The 19,194-nt window shown below is 33.7% G+C and overlaps 1 protein-coding gene across 1 annotated transcript; it reads left to right on the forward strand.

Moving 5' to 3' along the window:
- The first annotated feature begins 7,129 nt into the window (after window positions 1–7,129).
- Window positions 7,130–17,794, forward strand: LOC128555096 (uncharacterized). The gene is made up of 2 exons (XM_053536506.1): window positions 7,130–8,425; window positions 13,449–17,794. Exons 1-2 carry the CDS (start codon window positions 8,061–8,063, stop codon window positions 14,785–14,787), a joined length of 1,704 nt encoding a protein of 567 aa, XP_053392481.1. The 5' UTR covers window positions 7,130–8,060; the 3' UTR covers window positions 14,788–17,794.
- Window positions 17,795–19,194: the final 1,400 nt, after the last annotated feature.

Genomic DNA, 19,194 nt, shown 5'->3' on the forward strand with positions numbered 1-19,194 from the left:
ATTTTTCTGACAAAATGTAATCACTGATGTTATTCAAATGTAGTAAAAGTTAATAGTCTCTTCATTTCACTCTATTTGAATTACGTTGAGTTCTTCTCATGTACTGACGTTTTTTCTCTCCATAAAATGACAAAACAACATGGATAGAAATACTGCAAACGACCTATTGTAATGATGGAACGATGCCATCATCCACTCACCATACCGTATTATACATATATTGTCTCATTCAAAATACATAAAGTTTTTGTTATTATTCTCATCACCTTTGATGATGAAAACATTCATATATATTTTAAATTCATAACAATGGTAAAGGTAAACCGTGTTAATTTTCCTAACAAAAAGTTTTGCGAAAACCAAACAATTCAATAAATTTACTGTTTTGAGTCAATGTGCCGACATTTTCTAAATAAATTGGATAAATCAATAAAAAGGAAACAATTCAAATTACTTACTTAAAACCACGTAAAATTTTCTAAAAGTCTCATATCTCCAGGACATTTGATCACAAAAGAAACTCTTTGCATCGAGGATGGAATTAAATACATTATGTAAATAGTATTTTTAGAAACAGCTGATAATGATTTAAAAATATAAATAGAGTTTAACTGAGTATGATAATATCAATGCATATTCTTACTTGACACTTCAGTCTTGCCTTGAACTCAACTTCAGAATCAATACTATCATACTCGACCAATTTCGATAACACGCCTTACATAAAATAATATATTAGAAAAATTCGCTGTGGTAGACTATTGTAAATATGCAAGTTTGATAAAAGTTTCAAGAAATACTGTCAAAACTATCTATCAAAATTTAGAGTGGAGACCAAGTTAAATGTAATAATGTGTCTAAGTCTAAATTTAACTAACTACCTCTGATTAACATGTTACAACTGTAAAATGATTGGAAATACTATTTATGTACTTAATACATACGTATCTAGTTCAAATAGCAACCGACAAAGTCGTTTTGGTACGGTGACCTAGCGAGCGTAAGAATCTGTGTCTTTGGTAATTCCGTACGTAAGAGGATGTTCTTCACTTCTCAAAGTGTTATGTCATACAGCTTTTCGAACATAAGACGTCAATTATGTCATTCATGTCAATCACTCAGCAAGCGTTTTTAACATATATTGACAATTTGATTCATGCAGAAGTTATGTTTTCTTTTTCATCTTTAATACACATAAAATGACAAATATAAGAAAATGAAGAGAAAGTATTTCATACATATTTACGTTAATATTTTTTAACAAATGTTCAAAATGGACCTCGTATATAATATCTTAAAAATGCTTTAATAAAGTTTACAGGCCATACATTCCTAGCACTGCAACTGGTTACTCCAGCAATAGAACGTTTAAGTTAGTATGATAATATTTATAAGAGCCCTCATGTTGGAAATGTGTGAGTGTCAGCCGGGGAGTGCATCAATTCAGGTGGTGAACCGGGAGGGCAAAGTTTAGGTATAATGATTACTTGGGAGAACTGTTCAAGGTATCGTTGACCTCTGCTTGGTATATTGAAATACCGATCAAGGCTTTGATTCGTGAGAAATGCAGTACAAACTGTGCGATGCAATATGATGCGGTGGATGCGGAAGTGTTTCCACGAAGTGCACTGTGCAAGAATGTTCTCTTAAACGGAAGGCTTTCTTGAAAACTTCAAATGTGAGTGATAAACTGTATGTCATTTCCGATATCTGATGTTATCGGTGAAATAATCGCGAGTTTACTCATGGGATCGAGGTGTTTTGGCAAAAAAAGACGCATCCGGAAGTGCTGTGCGGACCTTTTGATGACGTACTTTACCACCCCTAGTTATGGCGTTTTTATTTTTAGCAGTTCGGTAACTTTCTCATTCAAAATAAAATACACGAAAATAGACTGAAAGTTGGCTTGTTGGCACAGGGGATGAGTGGATGGCTCTGTGATCATTTTATAGAGATAGTATTGACAGTTCGAATATTGCAGGCATCCATTTTTTATTATTTTACATTAAATTATTTCTGTAAGTTCGTTTTTCTCGTATTATCGAATAAAATCGGCAGTATCATTAAATAGATCAATACCGAAATTATTGTCGGTGTAACGTTGTAAACTGACCCCCATAAAATAATGACCCCTTTCTATAAAATACTGACCTCCCTTATAAAATAATGACCCCCTGATTTTATCTATAAAATATTGACCCCCACCTAACCTATTACTAATATACTCTATGTCAGTTCAAATCACTGTCGTGTTTCTATTACTTATATTTGTTGTTGTTGTTGTTGTTGTCTCTGCTGCTGCTGCTCCATCTACAGCTGACACAACAGCAGTATAACTTGGAGGCCCCGCATAAGACATAAAAGTACATCTATTGAAAAATGAAATTTAAAAGGGTTTTCATTTGAATTATCATTATTGTATTAAGGAAAAGTATTACACTAATAGAAGATATATCTAAGTCGTTTTAAGGTTACTATAGAAATAGAGAGAACCGATATTTAGGCTAGAGGATAATTTAGTCATCTGAAATGATTCTGGTCATGTTTTTCTGATAGGAATTGAGATCATCCTTTAGAAATAAAACATTAACGAAAATAGAAACATTTGGAAGTATATTTTATATGCTGGTTCGTCATCGATTTTGGGCCTTTATATAGCCTATTTTACGGAGAAGATTTGTTTCTTTGCCTCTCTAGATATGACATTTGATAAACACTACCCGAAGAGGACCAGACTAGAAAGATTCACATCATGTGCTATCAGTGATTTGACGCTAATCACATTTTTATTGTTGTTGTTGTCTCTGCTGCTGCTGCTCCATCTACAGCTGACACAACAGCAGTATAACTTGGAGGCCCCGCATAAGACATAAAAGTACATCTATTGAAAAATGAAATTTATAAGGGTTTTCATTTGAATTATCATTATTATACTTAAGGAGAAGTATTACACTAATAGAAGATATACCTAAGTCGTTTTAAGGTTACTATAGAAATAGAGACAACCGATATTTAGGCTAGAGGATAATTAATTAGTCATCTGAAATGATTCTGGTCATGTTTTCTTGATAGGAATTGAGATCATCCTTTAGAAATAAAACATTAACGAAAATAGAAACATTTGGAAGTATATTTTATATGCTGGTTCGTCATCGATTTTGGGCCTTTATATAGCCTATTTTACGGAGAAGATTTGTTTCTTTGCCTCTCTAGATATGACATTTGATAAACACTACCCGAAGAGGACCAGACTAGAAAGATTCACATCATGTGCTATCAGTGATTTGACGCTAATCACATTTTTACTGGTCACTCATTCTAATTGTTTTTCCTCCCGAGCAATTTGTGTATATTTGATTTTTTTATGTCGTTACAAACATTATCGCATATCAGCTAAAATATTTGTTGATAAATACTTACCACTTTTGTGAGCCTCGGTGGCGCAATGATAGCGCGCCTGCTTATTAAAGCGGATAGGTCTCACCAAAGGGATATTGTTTCGCCGGATCAAACCTTTGCCAATAGAAACAGATGACCTAATAGAAGGGGGATACATAAAGGAATCCTTTTGCAACTTGGAACCCCTGCAACTTTCAAGGTACACGGTAGAACATACTTAGAACATAGATCACGAAACTCCTGCTTTAAAGGTGCATGACTTTTTGTTTAGAACATGTTTTAGCTCTAAATCGTTTTGTTACCTATAAAAGTCTCATGCTTCAAGTATTTCAACAGGCTTAAGTAATATTTTTCCAAGATTTTTCCAAGATTCGATGAGATAGTACCTTTAACAGCCTCGTATCTTTGTGACACTGCATTATATGTAAGATAAAACGTATAATTATGTTACGCATACATGTATATAATTATTAATTTACCTTCTGTACAATGTAGTGTAAGCATTCTGGAACTAATAGTAATGGTGATTTCGTCCGAAATTTTAGACGAAACATCATTATGTTATTGCATCCTACATGTTGCACTAATTTTGCAATAGCATGGGCTCGCGGGTTCATTACGAAACAAGAGCTGTCAGTTGACAGCGCGCTCGACTGTTCTCAGTGCTTTCTAGTATAATATAAGCTATGAGTAAAACTTTAACATTACAATAAGCATATTCTAAGTCGAAAAGGGGCCATAATTCAGTCAAAATGCTTGATAGAGTTGCCTCCACCTTTTTACAGTCTGGGATCATGATGGTAAACAAGTATGCAAAATATAAAAGCAATATCTCAATGGACTTTGAAAATAGTTAGGGTGGTACGCAAACTTTAACATTACAATAAGCATATTCTAAGTCGAAAAGGGGCCATAATTCAGTCAAAATGCTTGATAGAGTTGCCTCCACATTTTAACAGACTGGGGTTATGATGGTAAACAAGTATGCAAAATATGAAAGCAATATCTCAATGGACTTTGAAAATATTTGGGGTGGTACGCAAACTTTAACATTACAATAAGCATATTCTAAGTCGAAAAGGGACCATAATTCAGTCAAAATGCTTGATAGAGTTGTCTGCTCCTGTTTACAGACTGGGATCATGATGGTAAACAAGTATGCAAAATATGAAAGCAATATCTCAATGGACTTTGAAAATAGTTGGGGTGGTACACAAACTTCAACATTTGTGTGATGCTCACGCTCACGCTCATGCTAACGGCGACGCCGGGCGAGTAGGATAGCTCTCCTATTCTTCGAAAAGTCGAGCTAAAAATGCTATTGACGGTAAAATAGTTCATTTTCTGGAGTGCTAGATTGTAAAAAGATAATTTATACGTTGAATAGCACAATGTTTTATGCCACCCCTGAAAGTAATGTCAAATACCATTGACATTCATTATGTCACCTATATGTCGCTCATATATACCTCCAAAAATAGGCGAAACGGGTGTGGAGTAGCCCAGTGGTTTTATTACCTGTGACGCTCCTCGTAGTTAGAAATTATTCACATTTCAGTATATTGTTGAAGAGACTCCCTTCTTTGGAATTTGGGTATTTTTTGTCACTTTTCAGGCGTTTTTAAGTAGAAAAAGTCAACAATTATATCAATATAAGGCATAAAATATGCAAATCGGTTTTGGGGAAGTCCCATGCTTTATGACCTGTGACGCCCATGACAATAAGATGTTGTTCGAATTTCAGTATAATATAAAAGTATAGTCATTCCTGTGGAGGTTTGGGTGATTTTTGTCACTTTTCAAGAGCTTTTAAGTAACACGTCTTGAGCAATAATTGTAGCCCTTTATAACAGTTAAAGCCATTGCACAATATGTTAACTAAGTTTCTGTTACAATACCCGTCACGACTTATAAGAAAAATGTAACAAAGGGCCATAACTCCCGAACAGGTGGAGCAAATCCAATTTTCTTCCTGAACAACTAGGCATCGGTAGTAGTAATACTTGAAAGTTTGAATCAATTCCGTCGAATAATGAATGAGGAGTTGCGGTCACAAGAATGTTGCACGGAAGCACGCACGGACGGGTGCAATTACCATATTCTCCTCCGATGCCTGTCGACTGGGGATAATTATGTTGTAAGTGTACCTTAGATGGGTTAGAGTTAGGGTTTGGATTAGGGTGTCGTTATTCTATAGAGGGTCACAATTCTATGTGAGGGTCATTTTTCTACGTGTGGGGGAGTCATAATATTATGACCCCCGGGCATAATAATATTGACCGGGAGTCACTATTCTATATAAAATAATGACCGAGGGGTCATAATATTATGACCGGGGAGTCATTACTCTATGGGGGTCAGTTTACAACGTTACACCGGTCAATGCTTTTTTGAGATGATGTATATTCTTACTTGAAGATTGTTGATCATTAAAATATCACAGGAGAGTTCAAAAACATTACATCATATTTAACCCAAAGTGTATTTAAACATAATTACTTGTTATTAATGCCATGTTTCACTTAGTGTGTGGACTTTATCTTATGTTTAAAATTTCAAAATGTACTCGTACCTATACTTTTACAATTCTAAAAGATCTTAGCAAATAGTTTTTATGTGGCATACTATAAAATTGCACAACTCTCATAATTATAATATCGTATCAAGGCTTTGTACAAAGAGTTTAATCTACCGTTTAAACCTTCCTGGCTACATTTCGTCTTGAATATCATCCTTTATTCATTCTTTGGTAATGATAGCAAAGTCGAGGTATAATATATTATGTAAATGTTCGTCTGCATTTTTTGTTATTTCAAATGTTGAACGGTCAATAATAGGTGTTTAACAGCTACTACCCATTAAGAAGACGTTTCCCGTTTGCCAGTTTACAGTCGTTTACTTGTGAATCACTTCAAACACCTGTTACCCTTCGTGACCTCGGTACATGTCTTTGTAGCTTACCGACATGCCGTGTACATTTCATGCGAGTTTATCGATAAGCGTGTTGCAAACACTCGGTTAGGCCTAAATCAAAATTGTTTGTTTGCCGCTTAAAATATTTTGTCTCGTATCATTCGAATTTGTAGTCTTGCTGTTGCTTTAAATTCGTAAAGAGTGCCATTAATCGGCAAAAGTTTTACGTGTCTTCTGATTTCTCAGTACTGTGATGTCATCGGTTTATTTTACTGTGTCATACTTGTCTTCTCAGTCTGTGTAATTGAGTTTGTCGGTTTAGCGTCGCACCGACACAGGCGACATTCAAGCTTTGGTGGTGGAAGAAGACGTGCACTATGTCATACGGGCGGGCACCTGGGTAGAACCACCCACCTTCCGGAAGCCAGCTGGATGGCTTCCTAACATGAAGAATTCAACGCTCCGAGTGAGGCTCGAACCTACATCGGTGAATGGCAAATGATTCTAAGTCAGTGACCTTAATCACTCGGCCACGGAGGCCCCTTGTATTTGAGTTGGACAATGCGCACTCGCATACTATAATCAAGCGTCTGTCATGTATAGGGAAACATTCGTCTAATGAAAATATATGCTATGAAATAACAACTTACTTATTTTTATAATTCCATTATACCCATCAATAGAAACAGAAACTAAATTTGATCATTTTGCGCTGTCTTGAAAAGACGATGTTAGTAGTCTTGTTTAAAGATATCAGGGACATAAATAGATACATTATTTCTGAAGATATACAGCAGAGGTATTGAGGGGGAAAAACACTCGGTAATATGTCATTTGTTTAGACATTGACAGAAAAGGCACGAGTGTCTGATTCTTGCAAGTGTCACATACGTAGCGAAACATGTTTTATGAGGACTATGTTGGCTCAAAAATATATATGTGATTCATTGTCGGCAATTTTTACACGTCACATGTTTTCTTTGAAAAGACGTAACGCACGAATTTGATGTACATTAAAACTGTTGTGCACTGGGAATTGTACCTATTTTACAGTCGAATCGTCCTGTTTGCATCTTGATCTGCTTTTTAATTTGCTTAACATGTAATTAAGAATAGTTTTATTTAAAGCTAATGCTGGGTAAATGATTGCAGAGATAAATATTGTCATATGCGTTTTTTCCGCACTCGAAATACTTGTGACAAGATCAGCGCAAACAAAACTGACTATTGTCAAAAATTTGATTTGTAATTTAATCAAAACAAAAGACTATTTGTAGACTTGCAGAATACTTCATATGCTTTTCCAAACAGTTTCTGTCTTATTTTTATTATAATTCATAATACTCGTCAATATTAGAAATTGTGTAGATCTATCCAAAATATATCACAAAAGTGGTAATTTTCGAGTCATACCCATTTAATAATAGTCTGTGTATACATACATACGGTTTTATGTTGACCTTATATTTTCGTGTAAATAAAAATGTTGAACATTTATCTTTAATTAGAAACCAACACATAAATTAAAACACACAACTTATTTTTGATTGGCCTACACGCTTGTCATTGTAAGAGTAAACGACAGCTGGTGACTGTGACGTATATATCGCGACAATATCAAACTATCGGTTTTTTGTTTGAAGTTGTTCAAAGTGAAATGCGGGCAAAGCGTCAAACGGGAAAGATCTTCTTAATGGGTAGTATGTATATGGAATACTAAAGAAGTGTTTGCTTTTGAAAGCGTAAACATGGCGGAAGGAGGACATTCGTCACTAAGTGTGCTCGGTGCCTCTGAGGAAATTTATGATTACAACTGTTCGTCGTGCGAAGAATCTGGAGTTCACAAGGAAGCACATAAATACTGTGATAGTTGTAATCTATATTATTGTAAGAAATGTCTCGGCGAACACAACAAATTTCCGGCTTTAAGAGGACACCTGATAAAAGATGTGACCTCACAACCGAAACAGATTGTTCAAACTGGGACACATGGCGTATCCGTAACAGCGCCACAAGTTGAGCCGTGTGAGAACCATCCTGAAGAAATGATAAAGATGTTCTGTGGTGAACATGATGCTGTCTGCTGTACTGTGTGTATAGCACTCGATCACAGGTATTTTTTACATAGTAGAGCTTTTGATTTCACTGATATATATTTTCCTTACATTGTATAAGCCCAAATTTATATAGTACGGGGGCCAAAAACGTCTACCATGCATCCCCTAGACTTTTTTCCATTGGTACCAAATTGTTCAGCAGGACCAACTCTTTCAAAATAAAATAAAATGTTTCCATGAAAAAAGCTCTTTGAACTATATATGATTTCACTGTTCCATGGCAACCATTCATTTTTGGAAATGACAACCATATAGATGATACTCAGTCATATCTTTGTCAGTTTTGGTGATAAAACAACATGAACATAAGCCTTTTAATAACAGCATATTTATGTTGATAAACTAATTTGCATATTGTAGAAAAATTTCTATTCGCAAAAATGTTATGAAAGTTATGATTTTCCCATAGACTTCCATTATGAAAAATTGCGTGAGGTCATTTTTTTTTCAAATCAGTCTAGCAAAAAATCAAGCACACGACACTATCTTTTTTATTTGCTGAATTTTCTAGTTATATTCTGAAGTTTTGAAAAAATCAAATTCTAAATTGTAGAAAAATTTCGACCCAGACTGCAGAACTACCTTAATTGCTCATCATTTAAGACGTGACATTACTTAATTTCTGTTACAAAATGGTGCTAAAACCAAAACTAACAAACAAAAGAAAATATGCAGGTATTTAAAGTAAGAACTTTAGACTTAAAACTTTTATCAGGTTGACAAAATTATTACCTTTTAGTGATACCAAATCAAGAAAGTAAGAAATATATGAAACTTGATAGATATGAAATAAAAAGACTATTGTAATCATTTTGAAACATCTACAAGAATGATAGAATGTACAAAATATTTTTTCAATATTTTACATTGTACAGACAAAGACTAAATTGTACTATATGGTGGAATATTCCTGGATATACTGGAACATTTAGAGAAACACTAAAAGAACTTATTCATCAATCATAACTATTAAAGTTTGAATAGCAATTAAATTAGGTATCAAAGGCTATGATAAGGGCATGACCTGTCTTTGTCAAAAGTACAAACTGTAGCAAAAGACGAGAGAGCATTTATAGTAAAATGATATTGCTTCAGAATCAAAGTGTAATCAAACGCCATTCATAAAAAATAAAGAGATCTTTGGATAGCCTATGACCTTCTTTGCTCAGTAACGTGCTTTCTATTTTATAAATAATATGCCATAAACCAACATATTATTCATAACAGCTAACTAACAAGAGAGTAAATATGCTATAGCAGGTAACATTAAAGTGAAAAAATTGTAACATCTTTATCAAGACGTGCAGAATGTGATTCTTGTAACACTGCTGCCTCATTGCTGCCTCAAATTGTGTACCCGTCATATTTTCACACATTTCATTATGATTTTAGATTCAGATTTTAACTAATTCATTCCATTTTACAACAACAGAACACTGTTTAAGCTGTTTAAGCTAGTGCGAGGGCGTGAGGGCAGTCACATTTCACTACATCTGATGAACAGAGTCAGCTATTATTTTGCGTGGTTGTGTTCTTATATGCTTCCAAAGGATTATCTTAAGAGAAATTATTTACTATCACAAAAACTGTCTTTAAGTGACATGATTGTGATGGATGTAAAAGTCTCCTCGTACTCGGATTCAGTGTTGTTAGATTTTCTGTTTCTTTTGGATCATGTTTACTAGAACAGAATTTCGAATAAGCCAGTGCTAGTTGGCGTAATGGGTATTTCACACTTCATTACCTCTCATAAATACATGTAGACTTGATCCGACTGAGTCTGCTATTTATTTGCTTAGTTGCGTTCTTTGCTTCTAAAGGATCTTCTTAAAGCTGTTACCATCATTTCTATGGCAAAACGTTTTCAGCAACTCTGTCGTTTAAAAGGCACTCAGTATCTTCCTAGAAGTGTTGAATAGTGTTAAGTGTTTGTTTTCTTAACAATTTTGGTTTTCAACCACTTAATATTGTTCACATTCTGGACAGCTTTACAGAAGTTTAAATCTAAAGATTACTTAAACTACCTGAATATTTCATCTTGTTTTTTGAAGTTTTTGTTCAGTGCTGCTTTTCAACAGTGAGTACATTATTACTGAATGCATAAATATCGCAATAGAATGCATGTGTTTCTGAAATTCAAAATCAAAATGCTTTATCTCTCACGTAAATGACTGCAAAAAACTTTCACACAAAGCAAAATAAAATATCAATTAAAAACACATTTTCCACGAAAGGCAGCCCCCAAATCGTAACCCTATTATCAGTGTATGTATGTTTGCAGGGATGTGTACATAATGATATATACAGAATATGTACATAAAATAAATAAACGAGTAAAATGTAATTATTGACAGCAATAATGAAACCAACAAATAAAAGAACAACATAATTAAGAAACTGATATTACTATAATTAAACTCATAGATACATTATTTCAAAATGATACAGGGACATTGAATGTGTAATGAATGTTTCAGATGATTTCTTGGTTGACAAAAATAAAGAAAAAAATGTTAGAATTAATACTCCAAAATTTAAACAAATCAATGACATCATAATATGGATAACAATGATTCAAATTTCTTCCTACATATTTCTGAATACAACAAAATACAGCGGTAAGGTATTTTAAAGCGCCATTACGGAAAAATATCATTGCTTGAGAAGTATGAACATACTAATTCGTAAAAGTATTTAATAACTTGATAACTGAATATTCCCATACAATTTTCTAGGAAAATAACGATACAATAAAACAAGATTACTAAAAATTGTAACGTAACAAGTGTATAGTATGTTACAAACAGATTCCTCCTTCAAGTAAGTATTAACACTATATTTTCATATGATGCAGCTCAAATAATCATCAGTTTATTGATAACAGTTTATTACATCATGTTGTTCAGTTTTAGTTATATCTTGTTTCCAGAGATATTTGTTTTAGCATAGGTTAATTTTATGCAAATTAGCTAAAATACATGTGCCTTATTAGAAAAAATTATTTACCTTCAGAGTAACAAAATACTATTTTCGAAAACACTGAGAAACTTTAAGACCATATCAAAACTGTCTGATATATATTGTCTAAATAACTGATGTAATAAAACAACGTTATTGAAATGGTAACGTAACATGTGTAAAGTATGTTACATACTGATTCCTACTTCAGACAGCTGTTTAAACTATATTTCTAAACAATATATCTTACAAAATCTTTGTTTTATTGATAACAATTAATGAAATCATTTTATTCAATTTTAGTGGTATCTTGTTTCCTGAAACGGTGGTTGTGGCAGTGGTTCAATTTATGCAAATTAGCTAAACATACCAATTTTGGAGAAAAACAATTACCATCGGAGTTACAATCTAAGAAAACACTGAGATACTTTAAGACCATATCAAAACTGTTAGGTACATCAAAATTGATTTAAAACTTAGAAATTATTATTTTCTAATAACATTTTGTCATTTTTCTAACATTCTAATTAATATTGATGGATATCTAAATTAGTTAATAAACATAAAAATGCAGCTATTAAAGGCTAATGTCTTAGCTCCATTTTGATACCTTTCATATTGTGAAATGAACTGTTGCCATGGAAACAGTGAAATCATATATAGTTCAAAAGAGTTTTTCATGGGAACACATTTGTTTTTATGTCGAAAGAGTTGGTCCTAACGAACAATTTGGTAGCTATGAAAAAAGTCTAGGGGGATGCATGTAGACACTTTTGCCCCCCCCCCCCCAACCCCAACCTAATATGACCATCTGTTTTTGCATATTCGTCAACAAGATTTGAGACACAAGTCTGATATATAGAATGCGATATTTGCAACCTACGACTCAATATATGTCCATTCATCGTCATCGTCGCCAAGCAATCATATGTTAATTGAACGTTATACAACACTTAAAAAGACAAGAATGTAAAGCTATGTTATAAAATAATTAGAGATATCATGTAATTTTCTCAACATTTAAAAATCAATTGAGATGGACACACTTCTGTTTATATACCATAACTGTGCCTATTGTATCACTTCTTTGGATGTCATACATAATGTTACAAATGATGAAAAATGCGATTACTATCGCACACTTATCTTTTAATTTTTATAAAAGATGTTTAACGACTTGTAAACTGTTTGAACATACTAATTTGTTTTTGAATTGACAAGATATTAAGAACAAAAGGAATTTATATGCATTTGGTTACTTACGAAATGTATAGGCCTAAGAATTCCTAAGAATAAATGATTATTGAGTAAAATAAATGAATGATTCATTGACCTAGTTCATTAGAAATGGTCGGATCTAAAGTCTTAACTGAGGTACTGAAAATCTGTAAAAAATGGAATCTGCTGTCCATCTATCCAGATTCAGCTCAAATTTGCGAATAGTGGACTTAGCGATAAAAGTGTCCTAGAAATTTCGGATACACAGTTTCTATATGTAACTATAGATTGGTATAATATAACAAAATCACTTTTCTGAAAAGAGAAATAATAGACGATAAGCTACTTTTGCTGTTCTTTGAAATATTTACATACATGTTTGAATGGTTTATTTATTAACAGTAAGCAATGTTTTGTTTGATAAATGAATTTATCAGTCTTAACACATGGCCTTTTGACATCTATAATTTGGATATAAAAGTCATATCTGTTTTTGAGACAGCAACCGGATAATCCGGAAATGTTTATTTTTTAATAAGGGTTTTGTCTCAAATGATTAACATTCTGCCCCATATAAATTTTTTGTTGGCGCCAGAACCACATGACATGTCTAAAACGCTTTTGATACATTTTTTCTCATCATTGTTTATAAGTCCTGTTCCATGTTATAAAAATATGCATTTTAGGTAAGTAATTGGGTTTCATTAGGTCATTAGGCCATTTTCCTCAAAATGTAGTATTCTGAACATATTTCCTCCAAATTTCGGCGGTTGGCTTTAACAATACTTATTTTGCTAAACTGAGTCATAATCTGTTAAAGACCAAGTAATATATTAATTTTAGGGGGTGCAAAGATGTTCACTACATTCTTGACCTAGCTAAAGATATCAGAAAAGAGCAAGAATACATCGACTACATGAATGAGGTGACAAGAATCAAAACCGTGTACGAAGATGCTAAGGAGTCCATTCAAGATGAAATAAAGAAGATGAGTGTTGTAAGAACGGAAATTATACGTGAAATAAAAGAGTACAAAAAAGAATTAATTTCAAGAATAGAAGAGCTTGAGAGCAAATCGATTGAGGATGTGAATGAAAGGTATAGAGAAAATACAGAACAAATGAATGCAACTGCCAACCAAATAGATGAATCATTGGACAAAGTAACAGAGCTTGTGCGAGAGATAGATATTTTGAGCGAGTCACAAGTGTTTATTAATATTAAAAGAAGAGTTATTGAAGAAGAAGAATATATGATTTTCACAAAAGTTCTCAATATTGAAGGACTAAGTTTTTCATTAGACGAAAGTATTAGAAATAGTCTTGATAACGTCGACGGACTAGTTACTGCTAACTTTCCTGTCAAAATACTTTCAACTGAAGTGTATGATATTATAACTGTCGATGATGACGAAGACATTGACTATAGTGTTCATGATATGGTTATTTTAGACGATGACACTATCGTCATGACATGTAAAAACATTTTAAAACGGTTTTGCAGGTATTTTGATGAGTTAGGGAGCACATCAGTCCAAGGGAATTCGTGGGGTGTATGTAAAACTTCAAGGTCAAACAGATTGGCTGTTACAATTCATGACAGGCAAACTATACAGTTTGTTAAGTACACTGAAGAAACAATGTCACTGACAAAATCTTTCACAGTAGGCTGTTCATGCAGAGGTATTTGCTGTAAAGATAGATACCTATATGTTGCATGTGGTGGTGGGCCCGTTGACAATGATGCAGGTCATATTAGGAAGTATGACATGAAAGGTAAACTTATCTGTACGATTGACACTGACAATACCGGTCGACGGATCTTCACATCTCCCCGCCTAATGACATTTGACTCTAGCTCAAATAACATATATATAGCAGACAAGGACAACGGAATGATTGTTCTGGACAGAAATGGAAAGATAACGAGCCATATGTATGATCCTTTTCTGAATCATGCTTTTGGTATAAGTCTAGCCTCTCGGAATGCCATTTTTGTGTCTGGTTATACATCAAATAACATACAACAATACGATCAGAATAATAGATTTGTAGGTACAATACTGAATTTCACAGATAAAATTTGGTATCCTTTATGCATACATGTAGACGTATCAAAGAAACAGTTGCTAGTAAGCTTGGAGAAACATAATACAGTCCACGTTTATGAACTTGAATGTTAGGGATGTAGCGAGTATTCGGCCAAAATATGCTGTCTTAGTTTATGCTCATGTCGGTCGATCGGCTGTCTGTGTATCGGTCAATTAGTCTTTGGTTTCCGGATGCTTTGGACTATATCGATAAAACTTCACAGGATAATCATATGTGATCAGTGAATGAATCCTTTTGTGTAGGGAGTCATTAGGCTAAAGGTCAAGGTCACATTGACAATGAGACTGAAAATGGTTTCCGATCAATAAGTGGGGAACGATTAGGCATACAGTATTCAAACGTCATAAGATGATTTCATGTGATCACTTAATGATTCCTGTTGTTTTGGGGTCAACAGGTTAAAGGACAAGGTCACAGTGCGTGAGACTGAAAGCGGTGTTCGATCAATAACTTGAAAATTCTTTGGTCTAGGATTAACAAATCTATATGATGACCATTGAGGCTGAAAATAATTTTCGATCAATAACTAGAGAACGCTGAGAATATAATGGCATCTATGTCTCTTAACGGAGCCTACTGATAAATGTCTACATTCTTTCTATTTTATTCATAGGCTTATCCTGTATATTTCAATAATGCATCAACCAATAATATCACACAGGTTATAAGACTGAATTGATGATCATTAAATGACTCCGAAAATATATAATAGTCGGTGTACATGCAAGAGGAAGATGAGAAATACACATATCAGGTGCAATGTTATAACCGTTACTAAGATTGTTATTGACAATTATTATGGCAGACATCACCTTAAAGTCTTTAGATTTAAGGTACTCTTAATGGACCATTTGCTCTTTCTACAGTAAAGAATTTTATTAGTTCCCTACTAGTTGAAAACCAGTTTCGGGGTCTATAGGATCTGCCATTCTGTCATTTAAAGACCTTTTCCTTTCCGGTCCAGCAGGATAGTTTAACGTTACTTAGCGAAAATGTTCTCAATAATAAGTCGATATGTTTTGCACAACTTTCAGACCCCTAGATGAAAGGCCAATGTCACATTTTGAGGTCAAATGTTAACATCGTTTTAACACGTTCTGTTTCGTGTCCGGACCAGAATTCTGCCATTCTTTGTGGCATTAAGATAGTACGTGTCAGAAATGTTTCCCATAGTCAGACGACATATCACGCGCAACAGCCAAAAGGTCAAAGTCAAACTTTGAGGTCAGAGGTCAATATGATTCTTTCACTTTCCGGTCCGTAACTCTGTTTTCCATCAAGAGTTTTTACTTGGCATAAATGTTTCCCATAATCAAGCAATGTGTCATGTACAGTATCCAGATCCCTAGCTCAAATGTTAAGTTTACACTTGGAGGTCAAAAGTTGGCATTGATTTATTCCTATTCAGTCGGTAAAATATTTTAGGTATCTTTTCCTGCTTTTGTTCTTGGATGAATATTTAAATAACTTTGTATGCGTATTCATAACAAGCTCATATGTCATATGGACACAGGTTTAAAAAAATTCCATTTGCAAATACAGGCGCTTGTGTAAAGTAATTTGTTTAGACGGGCATATATTGTGTCATATATTGTATTCTTGCACTCTTGTTAATTTTCATTAATGACATTGCAAAAGATGTCCAAAGTTTTACTAAGCTGATTGCTGATGATACTTCATTGTCTTATTCATTATTTCATTAATTGCTATTCCAAAAATATTAATGCAAACTACAGGAACTTAGAATATGGTCAGACAGCTAGTAAAAAAAGACCATCACAAATTTCTTTGAGTCACAATCTCATCTGAAGCAAAGTAGATATGTCACAGATCTTGTATGAAGAAAGTTGATGTCTTAAGAAAGCCAAAATATATTTTGAACAGGGTTATACATTAGTTTCATTCTTCCCGTTTTACAGTGTGCTTTAGAGGTATGTGAGGGCTGCTTTTTCCAAACTAGTACCTTACTACATTCATTTCAGTCAGAAATGGCTAGAAGTGCTTGTAGTTTGCCAATATTTTGTGGTGAAGATAGAATTTATTTTGAATCAGGCTTTGAGCAACTTTCTATAAGACGGAAAAGGTAAAACCTTGTACATTCTATAAGATGTGTCACGGTATAGGAGTTGAATATTGAAACTGCGAGAAAATGTGTAGGCGGCCGGGTGGCTCTGTCGGTAGAGCATCAGGACATTATCCCAAGGCCCCGTGTTCGAGGCTTAGTTTGGCGGCACATTTTTCACCATGTGACATTTTGCGCCCGACGTGGTGCAGTGACTTTATTTACTCTGAGATCATGTTCACCTTGTTCTCTGTCCAATTAAAAATTCGAAGGCGAACTTCATATAGCTGGGGAGTATTTCACGGTACAGGACTTGAATATCACAACGAGGAGAAAATGTGAGGGGGCCGGGTAGCTCAGTCGGTAGAGCATCGGAACATTTTTCTCACCATGGGACAGATGCAATGCAAACTTGTACCTGCCTTTTTAAAAGAGTTACTCCCTGGTCAAGTAAGCGATTTGTTTGCTTATCCCTAAAGAAATAGTGAAAATCATATTCTACCAAACAACAGGCTGACATTAACTTCCCTGTACAATATGGCTATGGAATAATTCAGTATTAGATTGTAGTCTCAAACCTTCTATTTCTTCTTTTAATACATTATATTACACTCTTAAAAATCGCGTACCTCATTTTTTGGCCAGAGAAAGAAAACTGTATTCTATGGCATATACGTTTGAGAATCATTGTTACAGTAGTAATTTTAACCACAACCCGTATACTGTATCTTCAAAGTAGTGCATTTCTTTGAAGAAATTAAGAAAACATTATATACTTTATTATATGCGTTTGATGTTTTCTAGAATGTCGACACGTACTGTAAAGAATATTATACTTTCTGTAATAACTAACAACTGTTTTTGTTCAGATCATACATGTATACTTTTGATTTAGAAACTATATGTATTTTCTTGCAGTTGCCATTGCTTTGTTAATTGTTTGGGAAAGGGTTTTTGAAATGTTGATTTAACTTGTGCCCAGTCCAACTGTATATATTAAATGCAATAAAATATTAATAAACTAAGATTGTTTTGTTGTATATTTTGCTTCTAAAATTAGGTATACGTAATTAAAGATGTACTGTATCATTGATATTTTAGTGCGTGGCATAAGTGTATCCTATAATTAATTATTGAAGTTAGTGAGCGTAAATGTTGTGATATCATAAGGAGTCTTTTTTGTACTATTCTATGTTATAATAAGAAATGATATTTTTATTTAGAAAAACGGTTTTTCTTTCCTCAGCACAGGCGTTTGAAGCTAAAACTATCCAAACTTTATGGAATTTATTAGATCTGCGGAGAAGATTCGGTTCCATTTTTTAGAACTAGTTAAACATCCTTTCGAAGTAGGAAATCTTACTTTTATAGGCGGTTACGTAACGTGTAATGATTTTAATCAGAATAGACACGTTTTAAACAAAACATACGTGAGTATTTTTAGTATTCCGTGTAAGTGTTGAACATGCAAATCATAAAAGTTGCACTATCTAAACCAGGAAAGAAATTAACTATATAAGATGGAACTTATATTATTAAATACTCATTGAATTTGAACTTCCCAGTGATTATTCATTAAACGAGCATATTTTACACACACTAACAGACTTGTTTTTCCAAATCACGATGCAAACATTACTCCAACCTTTGACTTTTCCAAGTATTATTTGAGAAGAAATAGCTTTCCCCAGGAGTAAAAGAAAAACATATAGGCCTGTCAAGTGTTTAAGAACATATCTGCATCTTCCAGCGAACGACCGTGCGTTAATACATATTTTTTTTTATAAACTCGAATGTCTCTTATTCAAATCAGTGATTTGTCAGTTTAGTCTTGTTGTTACATACAGGACGCCAAGTTTTGAAGGTTTCTCACGTTAGTGCATTTTCTAAAACTTTAACTGAAAAAAAAAAAACACAAAACATTCGCCTCGAAACTCGTAACGATCAGAATTCAGAGCGCTGGTAAGTCTAAATGCATATATCTATAATTTACAGAAGTCTCCCAATTTTAAATCATGTAATATATCGAGCAAAGAACATCTCTGTTTTGATTTTTTTCTTTTTATAAAACAGCACAACCTAGGTGATGAAATGTATTTTCTCCGCCAAAATAAACACTGTGAGCAAACTCAGTTACATGTTTGTTAATGACCACAATTGTAAACTATCGGTACTCTGTCGCAAAAGGTGAGATTCTGCTATGCCATGTACAAAGAGATTCCGTAGAACGCTGGTAACCGCATATGAACATGACACAAATCTGACGAGTCATACCGCGTCAACCATTTCATGCTTTTAGAAATACTCTACTTCTGTGTGAATGTGTAACCCTTTTACCTTCAATAACACTTTCGTAGGAAAATAATGTCTATAAATTATTGGAAAAAAAGAACCGGTAGAATTACTTCACTGTTGG

The sequence above is a fragment of the Mercenaria mercenaria genome, chromosome 2 (assembly GCF_021730395.1).
Source record: "Mercenaria mercenaria strain notata chromosome 2, MADL_Memer_1, whole genome shotgun sequence".
NCBI lineage: Eukaryota > Metazoa > Mollusca > Bivalvia > Venerida > Veneridae > Mercenaria > Mercenaria mercenaria.

What these genes read in the sequence shown, in the direction of transcription:
- LOC128555096 (XM_053536506.1), top strand. Translation starts at nt 8,061, where the DNA reads ATGGCGGAAGGAGGACATTCGTCACTAAGTGTGCTCGGTGCCTCTGAG. An exon ending in TGTATAGCACTCGATCACAG is followed by an intron (nt 8,426 to 13,448) that starts GTATTTTTTACA and finishes TATTAATTTTAG; the next exon opens with GGGGTGCAAAGATGTTCACT.